Genomic DNA, 25,327 nt, shown 5'->3' with positions numbered 1-25,327 from the left:
AAACAGATTTGCACGACATTTTCCCAAAGCAACCTTAGAATTAACATCGAGGCAAACAAGAAAATCATCAACTTTCTCGATGTAACGCTCGACCTGATAACCGGCAGATTCGGACCCTATTCCAAACGAGCAACTACCCCTCTATACGTACACAGCAAGTCTAACCACCCACCTTGGATATTACAAAATATCCCCGAAGCAGTTAATAAAAGACTTTCTGAAATCTCTTCTGACGCACTTCCCTACCAAGAAGCGTTACACAAGAGTGGCTACACATACAAGCTGCACTTCACTGAACCGGAACCGCACCGACCGCAATACCAAACCAAAAGGCGAAGAAACATAATTTGGTTTAACGCACCATTTAACAGAAACGTCCAAACCTATATTGGCAGAGCGTTTATTAACCTTATTGACAAGTGCTTTCCAGTCACCCACAAACTGAGGAAATTTTTCAATAGAAACACCATTAAACTGAGCGCCTCATGCACACCCAATGTGAAACAGATCATACACTATGCAGAACGAAAAGAGACTGGGAGCGTTTAACTTGAAAACGAGGCTAGTTGGGCCAAGTAAATAAATATGGCCGCCTGATGTGAAGAGCGCCAGTTTTTGAAAATGCCGCAAAACTGTTGCATGCCAACCTGTACCAAAAAGAAGTACAGAACTGAAAGTGGGGAGAAGATTTCTTACTTTAAATTTCCGGACGACAGTAACCTCAAAAAGCGTTGGCTCCATGCCATTCGTCGAGACGAAGGAAAAGAGTTTAGAGTCAGCGAAAACACGAAGATCTGTTCTCGTCATTTTAAGCCCGAGGACTTGGTTAAAGCTGTTGGAGGTCAGCGTGTTTATGTGAAGGCAGGGGTAATTCCATCTCGATTTTCGTGGTGCAAAGCAGGTTCTCTGAAAAAGAGAGCACCTCCTAAATGTCGCAATATTTCTTCTATAACAGGGTGTTCAAACAAGGAGTTGCAACAATCTCAAAGTCAAAGTCAAACTGCAAATGCAGCTAAAGCAACTTTTGAAACCTGTACTTCATCAGCAGCTATTAGTTATCATGATGTGGAAAGCAGCTTAAATTCGTGTGGATATCAAACAGGAGAAGTTAAAGAACTTGTAAGTATTCGAGGTTTTGAACTCGAAAATGCGAAGTTAAAGGCTGAAATAGAGGTATTAAAACGCCAGTTGAATCTTAAAAGATTCCCGCCTTTTTCAACCACGCAATTTTGCTACCGACGAGGACATTGCCTTTTATACTGGATTTCCTAACTTAGCAACATTTAATGCTGTGTTTGAATTTTTAAATACTGGATCGAAAGGGGAAAACATCAGGTACTGTTCATCAAAAGAAATAACTGTGCAAAAGGAGTTTTACGACGATGGAAACGAGGAACCAGAGGGATGTACAAGCATAGGTAGACGAAGAAGATTAGAACCCAGAGAGGAGTTCTTCCTTGTTCTGTGCAGACTGGGAAGAGGATTTTCAGAAAAACATCTGGCTCACTTGTTTGGTATTTCACAATCGACAGTAAGCAGAACATTCCTTTCTTGGATTAATTATATGTATTCAAAATTTGGTCAAGTATCTATATGGCTTAATAGGGAGGTCATAAGAGCTACAATGCCTGACAGCTTTAAAGAGAAGTACTCTTCCACCCGTGTAATAATCGATTGTACAGAAATAGGATGCCAAATGCCTTCCAGCCTTCTGTTGAATTCCAAACTGTTCAGCTCCTATAAGAACCATGTAACTCTAAAAGGCTTATTTGGAATTGCTTCCAGTGGAGCTATAACTTTTATCAGTCAGCTATATAGTGGAAGCATTTCCAATCGTGAAATTGTTGAATATAGTGGTTTCCTGAAGTTGGAGTTTGACAATGGTGACACTGTGATGGCTGATAAAGGTTTTACAGTTGAAGACCTACTCCCACTGGGTGTAACCCTAAACATTCCCCCCTTTTAAGGTTCGAATAGCCAAATGACAGCACAAGATGTTATCAAGGCTCAAGAAATTGCTTCTGTTAGAATACATGTTAAACGGGCTATCAAAAAAATCAAGATTTCTCACTTACGGGATAGTGTTGTACCCCTCAGTTTGTTTGGGGGTAGTAAACCAAATGTGGAGTGTCTGTGCCTTTTTATGTAACATTCAGGACCCTGTCATTTCCACTTAACACTGAGTTAGACAGAGCTCTGAGGTACACTACAGAATTTCAGTCAATTTAATAAATGTAAACTTAATGATATCTCTCAGGTTAACTATTTTGTAAGCCAACTATAACTAAGGATGTGATTCGCTTGCTTTCAGTCCCAAACACTTTAAGATGTAAGTTTTACATGTAGTTCCAAAGATCTTAAAATCAAATAATAAAGAGGTACTAAACTTACAAAAGCTTTATCCTCAAAGCTATCTTATTATGCAGACCATGTTGGTTTAAACATATCCAGTTTGGTATGAGACACAATTCTCTTTACTCATGACAAGATTAGATTGTGGTAGTTAACCCTTCTAATGGTTACTGAACTCTACAGAGGCTGATGCTATGAAATGTTCAAAATAGCTGTTCTTTAGGTCTTCATTGAATACTTCCCAGAATTGAGGATCAATTATGATTCTCTCTATACTTATGCCTTTGTTAGTATAGATAACAAAGTCACACCAACTTGCCTACCTAGTTGACCCTGTATCTGGAGGTAGTACTGATGCCCCCTTTTCAGCCTTGGTTTTCCATTTCCATTTTCTGCGAAGAAACTTTCACCTGCACATGCTTCTAAGGGATTAACATGAAATTTTGTGTAAGGACATTTAACCTTTACCAGTCCAAAAGGCTTGCTACAGCCTTGGTCAATGACCTTGCCATCTGGTGATGCTGCTAAAAAGGGAGAGGCCACACTGACAACAAGACCACTTTTGAACAATGAAACTGGATTCCTTGTTGAAAACATATATTTTTTATACTCCTTTAAGGTACAGGCTCGTAGGTTTTCCCGTGTGCAGTTTGTTTGGCAGTAAATGGTTTGGGATGAAGCAAATTGTTTACTAGAGTGTCATGATTCCTTTGCCTTTTTACAATTGTGTGGAAATTTGATGCTGTATACCGAAATTTTCCTTCTGCCTGCCATTCTTCTGATGCTACTTGTTCAATTGTTTTCTTCTCGATGGTATTAAGCTTTAACTCATCAACAATTAAATGTTCCAGGAGAGCTTCTTGGCTGCTATTTAAATCATCTGGCTTTTCATATGGCTCAGACTGTTGCAAAGGAAATGGAGGATATACAGAAATAGCATTTTGTTCATTATGACAGTGTAGAATTAAGCATTCTTTGCATTCTATTTCAGTTTATTAGCATTCCCTTGGGAATACATTTTGTTTTTCTTTCCCGCGTTCTCTATAATTTACATGTAATATTCTAGCTTTTTAGTTTCATCGTTGATTTCACCGAGAGAACATCTAGTTTAGTTGCCCTTTTTTCGCTGCCTATAGCGCCGATACAATGTAAGTTCCTAGTTATTCTGTTCATCGCGTTCGCTTTAGCCACCTTTCAGTTTTATATTTCTGCATTTTGTAAACTTGTATTTTTGTTGGTTCTTTATTAGGTCAAACCTCTTCCTCTATCGAGCGTTTGAAATCATTGCTGTAAGCGGCCACGAAAGGACACGCCTTTTGGCAGTAACAGACAGTCCATTCTTGCATTGAGTCAATATTACAGAAAACTTGAAAATTAGACTCTGTGAACTGTAACTGGTTACTTGCATAGCAGCCACTTGGACATTTTCCAAATTTTGTTTCCTGTAAGTTGGTACAACCAGTAGACATAATTTGAGACAGGGCAAACTTAGGGTTGATCTTTTGAAGTTTGTCTTTTAACAAAGCCTCATCAGATGCCTGTGTACCCAAATTTTTCCTAGCTTCATACAACAAGCACCTTACTCCACTATTAGGGTTATATTCTGGGTCTAAATTCACCTTTTTTACCTCAACTTCCATGACAGGTTGGGGCTTCATTTTATCCCCTCTTACAGGCCAGTGCCATAGTTGTAAACTTGAAGTGCATGCCTCAGCTTGTGTCATATCAGAGTCATTTTCCAAGTCCAGTTGATATCTTGACAACAATACAAGCTGAACTTACAGAGTTTCATCATAACAGCCAGCACATGATTGCAAAAACCAACAGTTCCTGCTACATATGTACATGAGGCATATTTAACAGCTCCAGTTACTAAACAAAGTGCAACTTGTAATTTATGGGGTGGCTCAATTCTTTTGAAACTATGGTAACACAAGCATTTAAAAAAGAAATAATGGTCGTCACTTGCGCAAGTTAAGTCCTTCAGATATTCATCAACAAAAAATGTTTTTGCCTTTTTCATGCTTGTTGGAACCGCATGAATCTGTTTATTTTTGTCCAAGTTTTTTCCAGATTTAGAAATATCTAAATCCATCTCTGCCCTTGTGAATAATGGCATGCGTTGCAAATTTGTAGACCATTCAGCTGATGGAAATTGAACAGTATTTTCCTCAGGCATCGCATCCCTTTGAGCGAGTTGTTCTTGTCTCTCCTTCCGACGCTTGTATATCAGACTTTTATCGGGATCCACATCTTTATCACGACCAGACGCAACATATTCAAGATCTCTTTAAAATGAAAAGTTGAAAACCTATTTATCATTTCATCAACATTTCATTTAGAAAAGTAACTCCTAAAATCCTTTGATCTTCTTGTACGATATTAAAATCTGTTTAATTCTAAGAAGTATCACGCACGACTGACAAATACTGTACTTGCCTTTTCGCCAATTGTGCCTTTGTTTTTAACCCCTTTGCTGGATCGCCACGACATTTTAACCAAAAACGAAGTTCATCTGATTTTAGAGCAGTCGGATTTCTTCGTTGAAGCGATGCTCCTGGGATATCTTCCTCCGTAAGAATCTGAGAAGACGACTACTTACAGAGTCATAAGCGGCCATATTTTAAACACGAGCTAAGAAGGCCCAACTAGCCTCTTTTTCACGTTTATCGCTCCCAGTCTCTTCTCGTTAGGCATAGGGTGTATAGACGGGCATAACAAAGCCACAATCAGGAACGCAAAAATGTCCGGAGAAAGCCGCCCCCAAAGATTGTGCAACTGCAGAAACAAAAACGAATGCCGTTTAGGAGGGGAATGTTTGCAAAGCGAGGTTGTCTACTAAGCCACAGTCGCTACCAGGGAATAAACTGAAACGTACGTTGGCCTCACAGCGACAGATTTTAAGACTAGATGGCGCAACCACCGAAAAAACTTTAGGCCATAAATTGTGTTCTGCTCATTAAGATCTTATACAGCGTGATTAAGGCTGATGTGTCAATGCAGCATGTTGCACGGCAAGCCACAGTCAGAAAAATGCATTCTCTTCCGTTGTCTCTTAAACTACTACCTCTAACGTTGTGGTGAGGGAAGTCATGACTTCAGGAAAATTCTCGTAGTAGATTCGTTTTGATAAAAATTCATAATATCTTGTGATTTTCTCGAAGAAGTGGTACAGAGACTCCGGTCGTTTCGTTGATGACGAGAACAATAGGTAATGATTCGGAGGTATCCCCTTTTTGCGTAGGTATCCCCTTTTTTTTTTTTTTTGCGTCGGAGCGAAGGGCTAACGCTTGAAACGTCAGCTTTTGTAATCGTTACGGTGGCCAATTTACCACTTCAACTTTGTTGATATATTCAAAAATAGAAGATCGATATATGAATTCCTAATTTTCCAGATGAGTTTGCTCATTTGATCGCCACAGTTCCCAATGAAATGAAGAACGCAGCAAATAAAACATTCAAATAGGCATTCAATGGCTGTAAATATGTAAATAGATTTAGATAGATTTCTCTTGCCATCCTTTTCAAACACAAGATCACAAAATGGCCGAATGTTTCGGCCTGTGGAGGATGCGGACACCAATGGACTATGGAAAAGTTTCATTTACTGCACCAGTTACTGGTTCACAAACTTAGAACAGACTGTTCTCACTACCTCCCCAGATGTTAAAAACTCAACTACTAGCTTAATATAAACGACTTCCTCACAACGTATAAACAACAAACGAAACTAACAGAACCACCTGACCTTACGAATGGATTTAAACTGACCAATTAGGACCGACTTACACGGCTACCTCCTGAAAACCATGCGATCTTTCAAATTTCACTCCCCCCCTCCCCCCTCCCAGGCGATAAGTATTGACTAGTTTCAAAACTCTTCTTTATTTTGCAAGAGATAAGTTTCAAATGCACACCAGAAGGCCGCTATTTACGCAGGGTAGCGTTTACAAACCCTTCGAGCGTCTTTAATTTGTTTTCTCAATAGTTCCTAACAAGGCTTTTATAGAATTTTTCCATATTTTTTATTTTTCTTTCTTTTGTTATTGTTTTGTTTTTGTTGGTTTGTTTGTTTTTTTTTTGACCCGTTTACAGAAAAGAACTTCTCATAACTGATGTCTAAACAGAAGCATTTCAAGAAACTAAGAAATACCGCAGGAAAAATACTACCCGAACGGCAGATATTTCCATCTCCGTAGTATCATGGTTTGCATGTACAGTTGTACGATCCCTTGGTATTGTTGCACACTGCATCAGCACTGCAGTTTTGTGTTCCTGAAGCACACTCGCTTATATCTGAAAAAGCTCTTCATTAACAAGAATCTCATCCCTACAGTTAACTTTAGAAATTAACGCAGATTTAAAGGAAGAGTATGAACAACGAATGGAGACCCACGTTGGTTATCAAAGTCTGAAAATACTCTCCTTTTATTAAAAGGTCATCATTGCAGATGTGAAAATGAAGTGTGTAAAACGAATTGAGCCCAAAGAGGAATCCGGCAGGTAATCTTGCAAATTTTTCAGCAGCTCTCTAACCAATAGGGCCATCAAGCCAGTTACGGGGATTGATTATTGTACGATTTGATGTATTTAGTTGATGAGAATTAGACATTAGTCACCAGACCCAATTTAATTTATTAAGATTAGCCTCTTAACTACTAGCTTAATATAAACGACTTCCTCACAACGTATAAACAACAAACGAAACTAACAGAACCACCTGACCTTACGAATGGATTTAAACTGACCAATTAGGACCGACTTACACGGCTACCTCCTGAAAACCATGCGATCTTTCAAATTTCACTCCCCCCCTCCCCCCTCCCAGGCGATAAGTATTGACTAGTTTCAAAACTCTTCTTTATTTTGCAAGAGATAACGACAGAATTCTTCCTTGAAAATTCCATAATGAGATCGTATTGTTCAATTTTGGCTAATATTTATATTAAAAGAAGTACATCTCAAGTTGTGGTGAGGGAGATCTTGACTGTGGGAGGTATTCCGGATGGAAATCCGTTCAGATGACAAGCTAATGATGATATTGTTATGAGCTTCATTCATATTTCGCGTGCAGACTGACGTCTCGAGCAAATGGTGCAGAAAATTCTGTGTTCTGTTGAGAGTGAGAAAAGTAGGCAATACTTTGGAAGGTATTACTTTTTGCGTTTCGCAAGTTCTCGTATCTGAGCCCATTCATTTCCCTTAAGATACTGGTTATCCTGCGAAGAGAGCGCAAAGGGCGACGCGAGCAAGGAAAAAAAAAGGTCACATTTTCCGTATTCCGTACTCCTCCTTCTCTGCGTTACCTTTCCTTGATTCGCGAACATTTTGTGACGGGGACGTGTCGTGAACATTAAATCGGCTTCGCACAAATGAAACATCGCAAACTGGACGTCAAAAGGTTATACTAGAGACAAACTTAACTAGAGAGTAAAACAAGATTATACTCATTCTTTTATTAGCCTGTTAGCTCTAGCATACTACAATTTTTTTTAATTCATGATGGCTTCTCGGCTTAAAGTTTGGGAAGTTAACTATCGCCTTGTCACTGTACCAGGATGTACCCCATGGCTTTGATGTGCTTGTTTCCATTATCCGCCGAGCGCGACGCCTCGTTGCCACAGGTGTTTGAGTCATCGTACCACCCTCCAGTGCCAAACCCGATTCTGGAGTCACAAGAATTACAGTGGTGCTGTTGATTGGCATTAATTCCGATCCTTGCTTTGGATGCAAGGGAATCAGATCCACCAACGGAATTAAATCCTTCCCTGTTGCAGTAGGGCTGCAAGGAGGCCTGTGAGCCAATCAGCCACTTCCATGTGTTACGACCCAGTGAGGTGGCGCGGTATTTCCCGTCAACGATCAGTGAGTACAGTGAGTTGGCACAATGAGGTTGAAGTTTATTTTTAACATCATTTGATCGCATTGTACAATGTCTCGTAAATAAATTATCATAAACTTTGAAAACCTGTTTACAATATGGCTGTCTATCTGTTGAGAAATACGGAGCCAATTTGAGAGCGACGATATTGCGAGTTTATTAATCAATTTCATATGTTTATTTTAATGAACTGAACCCAATTTTTCATGCATGAATGCCCACACAATTAACTGAGGCCCTTATTGTTTTGTTTCTTGGTCCATATATTTCGGTAGATAATACAACGATAAGGGGTGCGTTAATACAGAATAGTAATTTACCCTGCAACAAAGTTGTCCCAAACTCTTAAGACTCTGAACTTTTCAATCAACATGAAGTACAAATTTTACTGCTTTAAAAGTTAATTTCTTATGGAAAAATACAGGAGAACACGTAGTTTGTTTATTGAATTAACTAAGTGAACATTTTAATCCAAATATATTTTCAAACGAAATAAAAATAAGAGTAATAAAGCGGCATGGCATTACTCGTGCGTTAATTTTCACGACTTAACATTTGCATGTTGATCGAACTTTGTTCTGGTTTCGCTTTAAATTGCATGTTGATCGAAATATATTATCATTTCGATAGAAAAGGAATATGTTTTAATATCTTTTACCTAAGGGGCCAATCTGACAAAGATCGTATGGATGGAACCTGCAATGGGGCGAAACCTTCATAACCACTAAAAATGTCATTGATGTCCCGGTGCTTTTAAAGTTTCATATTCTCTGATGTTTACTTTTGTATTGTAATTTTATTATTACTGTTCAATTTCTTTGTTTCTTCGAATATTATTGCGACTGCACTAATACAACAAATTTACTATTACTCAACTAAAGATTAACTATTTGATTATGGAAATTTTTCTGAATCCATAATTTAATCAGCTGGTAAGCCTCAACACTACATTGTCCTTATTCATAATGTTTTTAACTTAAGAGATAGGAATTTAGCTGTGTTCCTCGACACTGCACCAGGATTTACCCCATGGCTTTGATGTGCTTGTCTCCATTATCAGGCTGGTGCGTTGCCTCGTTTTCACAAGTATTGGAGTCATCATGTAGTCCTCCTGTGCCAAAACCAATCCTGGAGTCACAAGAAGAGCACTCATTCTGCTGGTTAGCAGTGATGCCGATTCTCGCTTTGGATTGATCAATTTTCCCTCCAACCGCGTTGAATCCTTCCATGTTGCAGTGGGGCTGCAAGGAGGCCTGTGAGCCAATCAGTCTTCCACTTTTTACGACCACGTGAGGTGGTGCGTTTTTTTCCATCAGCGATGAGTGAGTGTAGAGAGTCCGCATGCTTGTTGATGACAATGAATCTGAGCTGATTGCCGATCTTCATACCGAGACAAATGTTGGAGAAGGATGTGTCCCAGTAGGTTGAAAGTCAAAGCCAGTTTTGCCTCCTGGAAGGTTGTAAGAACTTCTGTTCCTCCAAAATTGGGAATCGTAATGGAATGTACTCTGAAATTTATAGCAAATAATTAATTTTTTCTTAATTTTCAATTAATGAAATAATATCCTGTTTCAGGCTCCTATTCAGTGAAGATAAGCGAGCGACGCTTGACCTTTTTCAGGAAAACAGCTGCCATTTTGCCCATCCCCTTTCTCGCATCTTTGCATTGACCTTTATCCACAATAAATTTCTTAGCCAATAAATTCATGCCTTATTACCATTGATCTTCATAACCGGCGTCCATCCCCCATTTCCGCATCGAAAGTCTCCCAGGTGACAGAAAACAGAAAATGGCTTTGAGTCTAGTAGCAGGGTGACCTCGCCACTCTTTTTGCATCTATTAAATAAAGTATTTCTTTAATAGGAGAGATACAGCTGAGATTTGATGAAGGCCATGGCTTCATCAAATCTAAGTATAGTTATATATTCATTAAATGATACAAAGTACTTTCTAATTCCTCTGAAACGAGATTCAAGTGTGGAAGATTATTTTATTATCAAGGTTATTATTCTCAGTATCCTCATTTTCAGAGCTTTCCTTGTCCTTCTTCCTTTTCGAATTATCAGTACTATTATATTATTTTCATGTTTTCCTTTTATAGTTCTGTTCGGCTTTGTTTTAGTCTTTAAATTAATTAATTACTGACTTACACATTGCGGTCGAAAATTTCCTTACATGTCAACGCTGGAAAAAAAAAAGGTATATCAACAGCAAAAAAGCCTTTAGGAAGACAAAAGAACGGGGTGATGTAAAAACATTTTTTTTAAGGGGAACGTTTCTATGTAGAAGAGAATTATATAACGTTCAAATCCAAGTTAAAAAGTGTGACTGGTCGCCGATTAGAGGGAAGAATAGTCCCTAGCTTAGTACGAAAGTTATCGACTTCATTCATCTAAGATAGCTTGGAGATTCTCCATGGAGCGATTCCAATTGAGGGCCGAAAGTAACCCACAGTTGTATTGGTTTCACTTTAGTACGCTTTGTGATTGTTCCAGATACTCACCATGCAAAGCTGCAAAGTACATCAAAGCTATTGCGACTTGGTTCCTCGTGTTTTCGTGGTGTCGGTGGGTGTCTAATGCGCACGATGAAACTGGAAACAACGGAGCCGAGAATTTAAGATGCGTCCAAACCACTCACAGCTTCGCCGTTCGTTCTCACACTACTTGAAGTTTCAAATGCACACCAGAAGGCCGCTATTTACGCAGGGTAGCGTTTACAAACCCTTCGAGCGTCTTTAATTTGTTTTCTCAATAGTTCCTAACAAGGCTTTTATAGAATTTTTCCATATTTTTTATTTTTCTTTCTTTTGTTATTGTTTTGTTTTTGTTGGTTTGTTTGTTTTTTTTTTGACCCGTTTACAGAAAAGAACTTCTCATAACTGATGTCTAAACAGAAGCATTTCAAGAAACTAAGAAATACCGCAGGAAAAATACTACCCGAACGGCAGATATTTCCATCTCCGTAGTATCATGGTTTGCATGTACAGTTGTACGATCCCTTGGTATTGTTGCACACTGCATCAGCACTGCAGTTTTGTGTTCCTGAAGCACACTCGCTTATATCTGAAAAAGCTCTTCATTAACAAGAATCTCATCCCTACAGTTAACTTTAGAAATTAACGCAGATTTAAAGGAAGAGTATGAACAACGAATGGAGACCCACGTTGGTTATCAAAGTCTGAAAATACTCTCCTTTTATTAAAAGGTCATCATTGCAGATGTGAAAATGAAGTGTGTAAAACGAATTGAGCCCAAAGAGGAATCCGGCAGGTAATCTTGCAAATTTTTCAGCAGCTCTCTAACCAATAGGGCCATCAAGCCAGTTACGGGGATTGATTATTGTACGATTTGATGTATTTAGTTGATGAGAATTAGACATTAGTCACCAGACCCAATTTAATTTATTAAGATTAGCCTCTGAAACTAAGCTGCGTTTTAAATACCTTTGCAAGTCCTTTCATCTCCAGTAAATCCTGGTTTGCATTTGCAGCGATACGATTCCTCGATAATCTTGCACAGAGCATCAACACTACAATTGGATTTTCTTATGTGACACTCATTTATATCTGTAAACTCAAAGCAACCGATTTAGTAAGGAAAACCCACTAGGCACGTTACTACATTATAGGGTTGAATATATTTTTTAATTAGTTTCTTCAGCACTTTAGTTGGCTGTTCCGTCGGCACACTCGTTTAAATCTGTAAAGTTCAAGGCAACTGACTTAGCAAGGAAAACCCCTAAACACGTGACTAATTTGATCATTTATAGGGTTGAACACGTTTTTTTCTTTAATTTTTATTCCTTTGTTCGTCAAGATAATTAGGGTTCTGGTCTAGTTCACCTTTGCATGTCCTTCCATCTCCAGAATATCCCGATTTACACGAACAGTTGTAGGAACTTTCAGTATTGTTGCAAACAGAATGTTTACTGCATTCTTCTGTTCCTCATCGACATCTACAAATTAGATCGTCATCATCGCGAATGTAAAAATAAAATGTAAACAAACAAATTGACACTTGCGTGGGATCCGACATGATAGTCTTACAATATTGGAGCAGCTCTCTAACCAAGAGATAAATAAATAAATAAACTTTAATAGCTAACATAATTACTGGTAACCCAGTAGTTTACTTTGTGCGCTGTATTAAAAAGAATTATAAAAACTAGATTATTAAGAACAGCATGCACATGATATGTTCCAAACGTTTTAGAAATAGTAAAATGTTCGCGATCTGAATTACTTTTTAAAAAATTGTGCACTAAAAGATTCTCAACGTTGCTTTCATCTGTAATAGTTTTAAATTTGTCGTCCAGACGGTTCCATAAGTGGCACTTGCATGAAATGTTCGAAGGCCTGCGTTGGAGCAACATTTCGGCACGGCCAGATGATCGTGAAAAGAAGCTCGCGTATTATATGAATGGGTATTTTTTACATAAGATCTATAGCTCGTAAAATAATCCGGACACTCTCCGTTCACAATTTTAAACACTATGCACAATTTCTTCATACATATTACATCATCAGTGGGGATTCACTGTAGTTTCTCGAACATTTGAACCGAGTTATCGTGGAAACTAGCATCTAATATTAACCTACTACAACGTTTCTGCACTCTAAGTATTCTCAGCAGTTGATCGTTAGGGGCGTTACCCCAAACCGAACAGCAATATTCAAAGACAGGCTTAGTAAGCGCATTCAATAACAATTTTCTGCAGTGGAGGTCAAGGAAGCTATTCGCCCCCTTTAGCAAATAAATTCTAGAGTTCAGCTTCCCAATTAAATATTCGATGTGGTTGTGCCACTAATGCGCTTGTGGATCTTAACGCCTGAGATTTTTTCATCTTTAGCTTCTTCTGTTGCCATCTAAGTAAAGATCTAAGGTTGGGTTGTTAGCGTATTTCAATTTCTGTTGTGTAGCTATGAGTAGGTGTTTCGTCTTCTTTTGTGTTAGGTACCATTTTGTTTAACTTGAATAAACTGCTAGCATTGTTTAGGCTGACTTGCAAATTCTGTTGGATATGATCAATGGAGCGATCGGAAGTCCATAGCATTGTATCATCAGCATATATTTCGGCGTCAGAAGTTGATAGGCAGAGAGGTAAGTCGTTAATATAAAGTGAAAAGAGGAGGGGACCCCAAAATTGATCCTTGTTGAACGCCTTGTGGCAACGTGAGAGGATTAGATAGTGATCCAGAAATAGTGCATGTTTGAGTTCGATCGCATAAATACGATTTGAACCATCTCAAAGTTGGCTCACTAGCGCGGTATTTAGCGATTTTAGATAGTAGAATGTCGTGACTCACTTAGTCAAAGGCTTTGCTCAGATCCAAGAATATCGACCCAACAAACTTTCTTTTATCCACAGCCTTCAGCCAGTTGTCTGTGAGGTTCAACACGGGAAGTTTCGCATGAATGATTTGAGCGATAAGCAGACTGTTTGCTGTAAAGAAGGTTATTGTGGCACAGGTATTTTAAGTAACATGACGCAATATATCTTTCAAGAGGTTTGGAGATAACTGGCAGGACTGACAACCTACAGTTGTTCCTGTCATGAGGTGAGTCTTTCTTGTAGACAGGAGTTAGCCTTGCTTTTTTGAATTTATGATCCGGAAAAACGGTTTTACTGATGCGAGAATTGTAGATGTTGGTCAAACAATTAGATATCGCCGGTAGTGGTAGTTTTAGAATTTTAATTCCAATCCCATCCAGGCCTGTGGCTTTGTTTCCTCCTATGCGCTTTGTATACTCTTCAACTTGTCGAGCGGTCATGAGGGGGATATCAAATTGCGTAGAAACATCTATGCGAGCATTAATAAAGTGTAAAATGCTAGCCTCTACGTTAGCAAGTACCTGTTCGTTGACTGTGACCTGAGCCAGGTTTGCAGCCCCCTGTATGTTAGCGAAATGATCGATAGTTAAAAGCATCAGCCATGGAAAGTGGGTCTGTTATTTCTTGGCCATCCATTTCAATGAAAGAGGGCGTTGAAGGAATCAGATGTGTTGATACTGCATGTTTAAGAGTTTTCCAGAGTTCTTTGGGGTTGCCCATATTTTCAGTGATTCCACTTCTCATATGGGCCGATTTTGCGTTAGCGATCATTTTGACAACTTAAGAAGGACTACTTTCCCTTCACAATCCCCACTCAGAAATGAGTAATAGTAAAACTGACCTTTCGATGAGACAGGAGCAGGTATCATGAAATACCAAAGTAACAGAACTAAGATAAAAGTCGAATTCTTCATATCACAGATCGCTTTCTGAAACCGACTTCACAAATAGTATGCAAATGATTGGAAAATATCTCATTCAATTTGTTTTCTTTGTGGTAACAACTTCCTAATTTTTTTTTTTTACCAATAAGACCTGGATGTCACGTTATCTTTATTCATTCTTCCAGCAGGTATTTAATTCATTGGGAGAAAATAAATTATTCATTTTACTTTACCAAGCTTCCCAATGACCTAATTAAAAACTGTTTGGTTTTATAAACTGAATTGAAATTTGAAATTGGCTACCGTACAGAGTTAAAAAGCTGACATTTCGAGCGTTGGCCCTTCGTCAGAGCGAATGGCGACGGGGTAACGCTCGAAACGCCAGCTTTTTAACTCTTTGCGGTGGCCAATTTACAATTTCAACTTAGCGAATAAACCCAAATTAACTTGTTACCCCCATTGACGCAGCACCACAATTTCTTTATAAACTTATTCCCTTAATTCATTTCCCGACCTATTGGTCGGGAGTAAGATATGCCTCGGTATGTAAATTGGCCATCAAAAATAGCTTATCTTTATAGAAAAGCATGCCAACTCTCTCTCTACTCACTGATGGCTAACGGTAAATACTGCTTTTCCTCAAAGGGTCATACTGCAAAGTAGGCCACACAATTATAAGACCTACGCAGTTGTTTTTTTTGAAAGCTGACTAATATACATTACAATAAACCCGTAAAAGCTTTTTTTCCCTTCTGGGGAGTTTATCATCCAGTAATAAGATAGGAATGCTTTCAAAGTGTTTAAATTCACATGCCATTCTCTGTCGAGTCAGTTTACCCAACAACCTGATCAATATACTGACAAAAATAGGAACATGGAGACCTCTTTAGATAATCAAAGTAACAGAAGAATTTAAGGCCGGTTCAGTAAACTTTGCTAAAGAATAGCCAAAGACTGAATCTCTTAAAAAAACAAACAAACAAAAAACATGTAAATTATTAATTATTCCATCGTCCTGGCACGAAATGAAGTATTTGAATAACTATACTTCACGCAACAGCTGAGTTTCTATTGGCTGAAAATAGATTAGAAGTTTATGCCCAAGAAAAAATAGTTTTTAGATCGCTTCACCTGCATGTAGGGTTGGACATGAATTTACACTTCTCTCGGAAAACTTTCTGAAAGAGTTCTTCTCGATGATGTACACGTATTTGATCTATATCTGTCTTGTTTTGCCATTGTGCAGTATGATTTCTGCGACACAAGGTTAGTTTTCCTTAAACCTATCATTAGCGGAAAAAATATGGTAAAAATAAACTTTTACACTGTTTAAGAGTTGCTATTGTTTTAAAGCATCTTTGTTTAGTTACCAACGATGGAGTTTTTCCTCTTGTTTTTGTGGTAGATCAGCCTTTTATAAATTAAATTTTTGAAGCTTTTCATGACTAAATAAATTATTTTTTTGGTAGATCTTGATGGGCTTATAGAAGTTATGGCTTGTATCTGTTCTATGGACGAAATAGAGACAAAGCAGACACAATTACTTAAAGTTATTTTGAAGTTTTTTGCGAACATGGTTCGAAAGGATCTTTAAGTTTAGATGGATAATCACCGTGATTTTCTCTATAATTCAGGAAATCCATTCCTGTCTGACATTTGTCATGTGCAGTATTATGTAGGTATCTCAGGTGGCAGCGCAAGTTTGAAAGCCAGTGGTGCTAAGATCATTCTAGAGCAAATTGAAAAATCTGCATGAGCACCGAGAATTCGTTGCAAAGCGAATGGAGCAAGGAAAATCTCATTCTCTTTTCTCTTTCATCTCGGCTTAAAATTATCAAAGATGAAAGGTACTTGGAAATATATGGTTATTGCCATGGATTTGTACCACTGTGACAACTGAAACTGACTACTTATCAATAAGAGTTTCCTTTAAAATATTCAGTCCACTTAACTTAGCGCAGAGCATTATATTTTGTAAAAACTCGCGCGGTGAGATAAGCAGTCTGAAAAAATTATGATGGAGGCTTTGACCATACGAAATTTCCAACTTCTCAGAAGCAGATCTAGATGATTTCTATAATACCCTTTGTGACTTATGAAATGTATTTTTTGGATGATCTATGTTTTTAAAATATCACTGAAGTATAAAATTAATAATCCCGCCACTCGGCGCGACTGATATTAAAGGGCCTAATAGTCAACAGTAAATTTGTTATGCAGACGACACTAAACTCTATTTATCACACCATGATACCCGAGCATTGGAGGAAGGTATAAACCGAGACTTAGCCAGTTCAACCCAATGGTTTCGACAGAATGGGATGTTAGCAAATCCAGACAAATATAAGGGTTTGGTGTTAGGAAACACTGATTGTGATTTCCAGTTAGAATATGCAGGGAGGCCAATACCTACTACTTCCAGTGAAATAAAATTATCAGGATGACAAGCTCAAATTTGATACTCATGTTGCATCGATCTGTCGAAAGATGGCGGGTCAGGTCAATGCTTTAAATAGGCTTAAAAATATCCTGCCTCTTATTTATTTTACCTCACTTTGATTGTTGTAGCCAGATATGGCACCACTGTGTGGATAGGAATACAAACAAAATGGAAAGGATAAATCAACGTGCGCTTAGATCATGTATACAAAGATAACGGTATTTTATAAGAAGACTTGCTCGATTGTATCGGCTTGCATACGACATCGAAGAGTCGTAGGATTTGAGACATGTTGCTAACGGTCAATAACTGACTTAGTTAAACCAAGAAGGACTGATTACAATTTAAGAGGAACTAACATGCTTTCCTTACCTAAGGTTAACAGTACCAAGCATGGTCTTAGGTCATTTCCTTATTTTGCTGCTAAGACTTGGAACGCGATACCAGATGCTATACGCGCATAGGCTGGCACAAGAACGTTTCTTCACGATATCCGATCTGTCGCCTACAATTTTAACTTTTTACTTTTTGATCTCTGTTTTACTACACATGTATACAAATATATATTTAAATTTTGAAATATCATTTTTGTAAAAACATTTTACTTAATGTACATAATTTCTTGATGTAGGTTGTAATTTTTATTGTATATTTTGTTTTGGGATTCATGGTAAGTAGCTTGTAGCTAAGTGTGGTGCCACATTAAATAAAGAACTACTACTACTACTACTACTACTACTGCTACTACTACTACTACTACTACTGCTGCTGCTGCTGCTGCTGCTGCTGCTACTACTACTACTACGCTCATTCTAGGTTTTTGTTTAATTCCAGACTTCAGTGACGCAGACGAATGCCGCACTTTGGAGTTTGGACCAGAAAAAGCCTTTGATGGCAAACGCCTGGTAAACCACTTGATTCGCGTGGTGGAAATCATGATCGCAGGGTTTTGTATGAACGTGTGCTACATGGAACCCGACTGTGTCAGTATCAATCTCGATAAAAGAGCAGAGGAACGTGGAAAGTATCTATGCGAACTGAATAATGTCACTCACGAAGGACACGAACATGAGCTGGAGGAGAACAAAGATTATTTTCATCATTCTGCTGATGCAAGTATTCTGTGTTGATCTGCCTATCAATTGGTCCAAAAAGTAACGAAAAATATTTAAATAATGCAGCTAAGTTTGTTGTAAGCCTTCGAATAATTTTACTTTTCTTCTTTAACCTAACGATCCTCTTTGAGTTTTAGTAAAGAGGTTGAGATTGAACGCAACCTGGCCGCAAACTGCATTTATCGGCTCAGTCTCAAGAGAATGACAAGGCCCAAGATGCAATTGTGATGACTAAGTCTAATTATCATCAGTTTGAATGGAATTGTACTTGATTACTAATTTATCTCTTTGGCTTTAGAGCTCATGTGCTACAAACCGCTGTAAGAATGAAGGCACTTGTCAAAGTGGTTTTACTGACAAAGGCTATCGCTGTTTGTGTTCTGCTGGATTCAAAGGAGAAGACTGCGGCCAAGGTAAACAGAACTTGTTTTTTAAATAAGTGAGTACGTCCAAAACTATTTAGCAAGCGGGACGAGAAAAGCTGTTAAAGGAGATATACATGCGGTGGTTATCAAAGGAATGTAGATCTTCTTCTTTACCTGTCAATTCTTCTTCTTGAAAAAGGGGAGATCGAACAATGCTTACTTCGAAATTTATGCTTTAATTACTCATCCACCCTGGTTTCGGGGCATCATTCGGACCCACCCGCCTGTTCATTACCAGAAAAAAAAATTATTTCAAAGTCCATTTGCCAAGAAAGAAACGATCTTGTTCTTTATCTGAATTACTTTTTACACTAGGCTGTATTTGGATCATCGCAAAAACTTATCATTCCTTTTAACCGAATGTCGAAAAGCGAAACCCTTAGTAATCATGGCAGCAATCAGAAAAAAGGAAAAATCCAGCAGAAATTAATGAGAAGTCAAAGAAAAAACAAGCCAGCAAGCCTGAGGGTGAGAAAACGCGAGTCTGCGTAGCTTTCATTTTTGAGTGCGGTTTGAGAGGTAAAAATGAGTAGCACAGAAGCGAGGCGTTTGGTAAGCTACTCCTATTGGCGGCTCTGCCCCTCTTTACCTCTGTAAGGGGCTAACATACGCCAACTTTGCAGGCCGGGAAATGACGAGTGATTGAGTTGCAGTTGATTTTGATACGTTTCATTAAGGGTATGGCTCGAGTATTTAAATCAATCACAGGGCAGGACAAAAACCAGCAGACCATGGGTTACATTTAACGCTCAAAAGAAAATCATTCTTTGGAGAATTGTCCCGCCATCAATAGTTATTAATTTCTTCTCAGACATTGACGAGTGTGCTACAGATACGCATACCTGTAATGTCAATGCTGTGTGCAACAATACTGAAGGATCATACAAGTGTTCATGCAAACCTGGATACTTTTGGGATGGAGAAATCTGCACAATGAGTAATGAATCTCTTTTGATGTTTCCATGAGGTTTCTTGTGATGCTCTGTTTCAAAGTAAACGCCTTTCATTTGCGTTTTCTTCTCTTTAAATTTAAATTTTCGTTTCAATCAGATTTTTTAAAATACCACACGTTCTTTTTTCTGTTGTTGTTTAAGGGTCCGTTGTTATGTTATCAGAGAGGGTGATTTGTTTATGTTAATCACCTGCCTTGTATTGATCAGGTTGCAAAAATTTGGAGGAAACTTGATGCTTTTAATGATCACATGAATGCAAAACTATTCACAATGCTACCGAGAAGATTAATATTCATATGTTACTCTTCTTTCAGTCTCAACATGCAAGGAAATTTACGAAAGGGATATGTAAGTAAAATAGCTCAATGACAATATCAGAAATGGGTGAGAACGAGATATGCCATCAGAAGGAATAAGTATAGGTAATCGCATGGGGCCGAGTAAAATTAAGGATTAATATCACGCGTGTTTTCGGAAGTTGCTGTAATTGCCCGAGTCGCGCAGCGACGAGGGCAATTTCTGCAACTTCCGAAAACACAAGTGATATTAATCCTTAATTTTACGAGGAACCATGTGATTACTTGTTTAAAATATAAGGGGCAAAATGTTTTCTTACTGATCTCGCATAAAACGGGACGCCAAAACAAACAGAAATTTCTTTAACTTGGCAGCGTTTGCTAAGCGATTTTCAGCCAATCATTTTCAAGTAACTTTTCCCGGGGCAATTACAAAAACTAAGAAAAAATACCCTCTGTCTTGACCAATCACAATTCAGTAATTTTGCCCCTTATATGATAAAAGCAATTATTTTAACAACAATCTAGCTCCTGATCCTTTATGATAATCATCCGAGCCGACTTCTTTTTGGAAAAGAATTGAAACGTACGTTGTGTCTCTTGAAAAGTTATAAGACCTACTAAATATGCCAAAGTCTCGCTATGTACTACCAGTTCTCACAAAGTATTTTATCCAACAGATTGAACAAGAGTGGTAAGGTTGTCCTGCTCTTGGACTCAAAGCCAATTTCCGTTTTCTGTCACATGGGAGACTTTGGATGCGGAGATGGAGGATGGACGCCTGTCATGAAAATTGACGGCAGCAAGGTATTAATTGATTTGCTATCAATAAAGTGTAAAATCATTTGAAATTCATTCGAGATACAGGTCAGTGTAAGTAAGTGAAATATGGTTTGTGAGAAAGTGTATGCTGTTTCCTTTACAGCTACCAAAAGTCGTTCGCTTGATCGTTCAATCCTCTTTACAAGACGTGCAAGAAATAGCTACGGTCTTCCTTAAAATCACCAGGAGTCGCTTATGATTAGTTAATGACCGTGAGCCTAAGACAGTCTATAATGGATATCATACTAAATAAGAAAAAAATCATTTAATATCAATTTCAGAGGACCTTCCATTACAACTCTCATTTCTGGAGCGACAGAAAAGCTTATAACCTCTCTGGAGGGAAGACTGGGTTTGACTTACAACAGACCAAGTTACCGACATACTGGAACACATCCTTCTCCAAGATCTGTCTCGGTATAAAGATCGACCAACAGACCAACTTCATTGTAATCAACAAGCACGCCAACTCTGTGCACTCACTGATCGCTGATGGAAAATACCACACAACCTCATTGGGTCGTAACACGTGGAAGGAGTTGATTGGTACTGAGGCCTCTTTGCAGCCCCACTGCAACAGGGAAGGTTTCAATGTTGTGGGGGACGACTCACCTCATTCCAAAGCAAGAATCGGTATCATCGCTAACGAGTATAATGATTGCGCCCTTTGTGACTCCCGAATTGGTTTTGGTACGGGAGGTCATCATGATGACTCCAACACGTGTGGAAATGAAGCAACACACGAGTCAGACAACGGAGACAAGCACATCAAAGCCATGGGGTACATCCTGGTGCAGTGACAGAGGAAACAGTTCACTCCCCAAATTTCAAGACAAGAAGGCATCATGAATTAGAAAAATGTAAAGCTTACTAGCTAATAAAACAGTGGGTTCAGCATTATCTTCTCCTCTGGTCAGATTTGTCTCAAACATAACTTTTTGACATCCAGTCTAAGATGCTTCAATCGTACAAAGACAATTCAAGTATTAAAACACTATAGAAATCTGCTAAGAAGACATATTCGATATCCATTAAACGTCGATGTCGCGAGCTGTATGCGCAGGGAAGTTACATGTCTCACCGTTTTAGTATATGCTTAAAAAACTATTCCCCTTAAGTGTCGGTGGCTAGTGATGGATAATTAATTCGCCGCTTCGTGGCTCAGTAATATCCACCACCAGCCTTTTTCACTTCGGTGAATAGTTGTTAATAAGTACCATGATATAACACTAAGTTCGCGTATATCATTTACAAGGAAATGTGTAGCAATTAGTGGGGAGAGGCTTTGTTCGCCAGAATCGTAAAATCCAAACCCCCCAGCTGAAGGTATAATTAACGATAGAAAAGATATTTGTGAGAGGCTCTGTTCCTCATCTTTTTTTTTTAATGGCCATTACTTCCTGATTTGATCTCTTCCTTTTTGTACTGATATCTTACGGTTTGCTTGAAGTTTTACAGAGCTGAACACCCTGTGACCTCACCGGCAAAACAATTCTTCCTAGAAACAATAAAGCCACCGTCATTAACAACCTATCTTCAGTTCAGTTGATGGTTCACTTTGATCGTTCAGGAAAGAGTTGACTTAAGAGGGACTGTTGTCGGTGGGGGTGACTGACCACTCGTCATCATCTCACTTAAAATAAGAGTATTTGGTCGGTCGATTGCCATAGGTCTCGGTAGTGTAAACTGATTCAACAGTTTTGCCGCAAAGGGACCAAATGGGCATGGTGTACCGCGAAAAAACCTGGTCGATAATGAATTCGAATCACATCATTGACCAGGCCTGAGTTTGGGCTGGCAGAAAGTTCCACTTACTGCAACAACTACTTTCAACGATGATATATAGCTGGTTCGCTATCTTAGAACAGACTCTTCTTAACAGATTTCAACAACTGCTGGCGCTATATAAACCATTTCCTCGCCACAAATTCACAACAAACGAGCCTAACAAAGCCACTTAACCCTACCGACGGATTTTAACTAAACAGTCAGGAATGACTTACGCGACTCGAGTAGAACAGCCGACCACATCACGTACAGCAAAATTACCGATTTCTGTTGTAAGGGGACCAGTTATAGCTGAGGGGGAAGTCCGGTCAATTTTGGTTTTAATATTCTTATGACCCTCCCCCCCCCCCCCCATCCCCCATTATTGGCAGTCAATTGGCAGTCAGACTACTATTTTTTTCCTTCGTGGTCTCTAAGCAACGACCGATCCGTCCTCTAAAACTTCCTGAACTATATCATCCCCCTAAACTCCCCGCCCCCGTCGATAGGTAAAAAGCGGTTTCAGTACTATCCTTTGTTCTACACGAGAAAACAACAGAATTCTTTTCTCTAAAATTTGAAAATGAAATCTCACTGATCCATTTAGGCTTATTTTCGAATTAAAAGGGGATTATCTGAAGTAGTGGTGAAGAGGTCTGTTAAAACTATGGGAAATATTTCGGAAGGAAATCTGTTCGGTTGAAGAACTAATAAATATCTTGTTAATATGCTCATTCGTATTTCGCGTAGAGACTGACGCCTCAAACAAATGATTCAGAAAACTGGGCGGGTCTAATGAGAGCGAGAAAATGGGCAATACTTTTGAAGGTACTGTTTTTTGTGTTCCTTTAGTTATCGTATCAGGACCAATTATTTTCCATTCAAATCATTAATTTCCTGGTCTCCTGGTTACCTTGCAGAACAGGCGAGGCTTTTCGGGTTTTTCACCCAAGCACACAAATGCGTAAGGCGAGCGCAAACGGCAAATCGCTCGAAAAAAAGAAAAAAAAGAAAAAAAAAAGTCACTATTCTCGTGTACCCCTCTTAGTGCGTGATCAGATCACAACCTCCCTTCGCGTGCAGCTCGTGACGTCGACCTATTATGAACATAGAATATATCTCCATTGCCTGTTTCTACTTCGTTCTCAAGACTTGAATTGGCTTTGCACAATCGATACGTCTTAGACCAGTTTTCAAAAAGTTATAGTTAAGACAAATCTGACCAGAGAAGAATATAATTTTGAAACCGTTGTTTTATTAGCTGGTAAGCCAGAGTATACTACTTTTTTTAAATTCATGATGGCTTCTTGGCTTGAAATTTGGAACGTTCGCGGCGTTCCCTGTCACTGTAACAGGATGTAGCCCATGACTTTGATGTGCTTGTTTCCATTTTCTGTCGAGTATGTTGCTTCATTGCCACACGTGTTGGAGTCGTCGTGAAGACCTCCTGTACCAAAACCAATCCTGGAGTCACAAGAGTAGCATTCATTCTGCTGGTTAGAAATGATGCCAATTCTTGCTTTGGACTGACGAAGGCTTCTTCCCACAGCATTGAACCCTTCCTTGTTGCAGTAGTGCTGCAAGGAGGCCTGTGAACCAATTAACCACTTCCACCTGTCACGACCCAATGAGGTTGCGCGCTATTTTCCATCAGCAATCAGTGGTTACAGTGAGTTGGCGTGCCTGTTGATGACAATGAACCTGAGCTGATGCCCAATCTTCATACCGAGGCAGATTTTGGAGAAGGGTGTGTTCCAGTAGGTCGGTAGTTTGGTTTTTTGTGAGTCAAACCCAGTCCTGCCTCCAGCAAGGTTATAGGAATTTCTGTTGCTCCAGAAATGGGAGTTGTAATGGAAGGTTCTCTGAGAAACGAAGAACTAATATTTAATTTTTTTTCGTTTTTGTGTGTGTTTTTTTTAAATTTCATTTCTTCTCTTTTTATTTTTTTAATCAATAATTATATCCAGAGTTTTTTAAAGGAGACAGGGAGTTTACCTTTGCACCGTTAATCTTCATGGCCTTTGTCCATCCTCCATCACCACATCCAAAGTTTCTCATGTGACAGTAAACAGGAATCTTTTGTGAACCAAACATCAGCAGATACACTTGGCTTCGTCTCGACCTTATGGAAAAGGAGAGCATTAAAACGGATTGAGTCAGCCTGTATGCAAGACAAGAGTCGTTATACCTACCATAATGGACAGCACACATCAAGCGAGTGATTTGGAATATTGAAATGAAAACTTCTTACTGTTTCCTTACTTTCCTTTGTCGTACTGCTCCTTGCAAGAAGAGAAGGGACTGGCTGTGAGAAATAAAATACTGCAGTTCTAACATGTGAGCGTGAAATCATGAAATGCCGCTCCCCAATACATCATCGTAAAAAAAGTACCTGGAGGTTTTGGAGGCAGAGCGTCCTTCACAAGCGAAACAAGATTTTTCACTTCGGTTTGAAGCGTCTTAACGTCTTTGCTGATCTCACCGCAGTGATTGGCGGTACAGGATTGGTGTCAAGTTTTATTTTCGGAGTTTCAATCAAGGTCTTATATTTTATTGAAATGCTGACCAAAGCTTAATAAATAGTGTTTGATGTTGAAAATGCACATTGTGAAGCAGAGGTTCAGCTCTTTTTAAAATTTTTCAGTAGATTGAGATCTCAAGGACTCCTAAAGTCAGAATATCAAGTACCACTTGCAACTGTGAGGTGGGAGCAGGGCTGTGAAACCATGTAATTGGGCTAGTGTACCTCCTTGAGCACTACCGAAAATTGGGCCTGAGAAGTGTACCTCCTGCGATGTCCAAGACAAGTTTTCCACAGACATGGCATGTGCCACAAAGAACAGCAGGAATAAATCCTCGAGAGGCGCAGGAGGTGATGGTACAGCAGGTGAAACCACCAGCCAAAGATAGAACAGAAAAGAAAAAAAATCGGAGGGTAGATGGAGTACGGTCTACTTTTTATAACCCCATACCAGATAAATTTGGAGACCTCCAAATTATAAATTCCATGAAATACATATTTGAAAAATTTGAGGATATGCAACTTAACTCTATTCT

General features: G+C 38.9%; 2 protein-coding genes across 2 annotated transcripts; one reads left to right on the top strand and one right to left on the bottom strand.

Annotated features, from left to right (window-relative positions):
- The first annotated feature begins 9,574 nt into the window (after positions 1-9,574).
- On the top strand, positions 9,575-21,400 carry LOC148729025 (uncharacterized). The gene is made up of 9 exons (XM_088725070.1): positions 9,575-9,652; positions 11,442-11,506; positions 13,605-13,705; positions 17,709-18,004; positions 18,306-18,420; positions 19,244-19,369; positions 19,700-19,733; positions 20,362-20,488; positions 20,785-21,400. Exons 1-9 carry the CDS (start codon positions 9,575-9,577, stop codon positions 21,301-21,303), a joined length of 1,461 nt encoding a protein of 486 aa, XP_088581196.1. The 3' UTR covers positions 21,304-21,400.
- Positions 21,401-23,613: 2,213 nt separating this feature from the next.
- Positions 23,614-24,738, bottom strand: LOC148729024 (putative skeletal organic matrix protein 5). Its single transcript, XM_088725509.1, is given in 4 exon segments — positions 23,614-24,132; positions 24,266-24,392; positions 24,533-24,575; positions 24,663-24,738. Coding segments are annotated over 2 exon segments (618 nt in total). The 5' UTR covers positions 24,365-24,392; positions 24,533-24,575; positions 24,663-24,738.
- Between the last annotated feature and the right edge of the window lie 589 nt (positions 24,739-25,327).

Source organism: Stylophora pistillata, chromosome 6 (genome assembly GCF_964205215.1).
Source record: "Stylophora pistillata chromosome 6, jaStyPist1.2, whole genome shotgun sequence".
Taxonomy (NCBI): Eukaryota; Metazoa; Cnidaria; class Anthozoa; order Scleractinia; family Pocilloporidae; genus Stylophora; species Stylophora pistillata.
The sequence above is the reverse complement of the archived record's forward strand: the minus strand, read 5'-3'. Positions and strand labels throughout refer to the sequence as shown.

Coding starts and splice junctions, on each gene's coding strand:
- LOC148729025 (XM_088725070.1), top strand. CDS start 9,575: ATGCTTGTTGATGACAATGAATCTGAGCTGATTGCCGATCTTCATACC. Junction 18,005..18,305: donor ATTTTCATCATTCTGCTGAT/GCAAGTATTCTG, acceptor CTTTGGCTTTAG/AGCTCATGTGCTACAAACCG. Junction 19,370..19,699: donor TGGAGAAATCTGCACAATGA/GTAATGAATCTC, acceptor CTCTTCTTTCAG/TCTCAACATGCAAGGAAATT.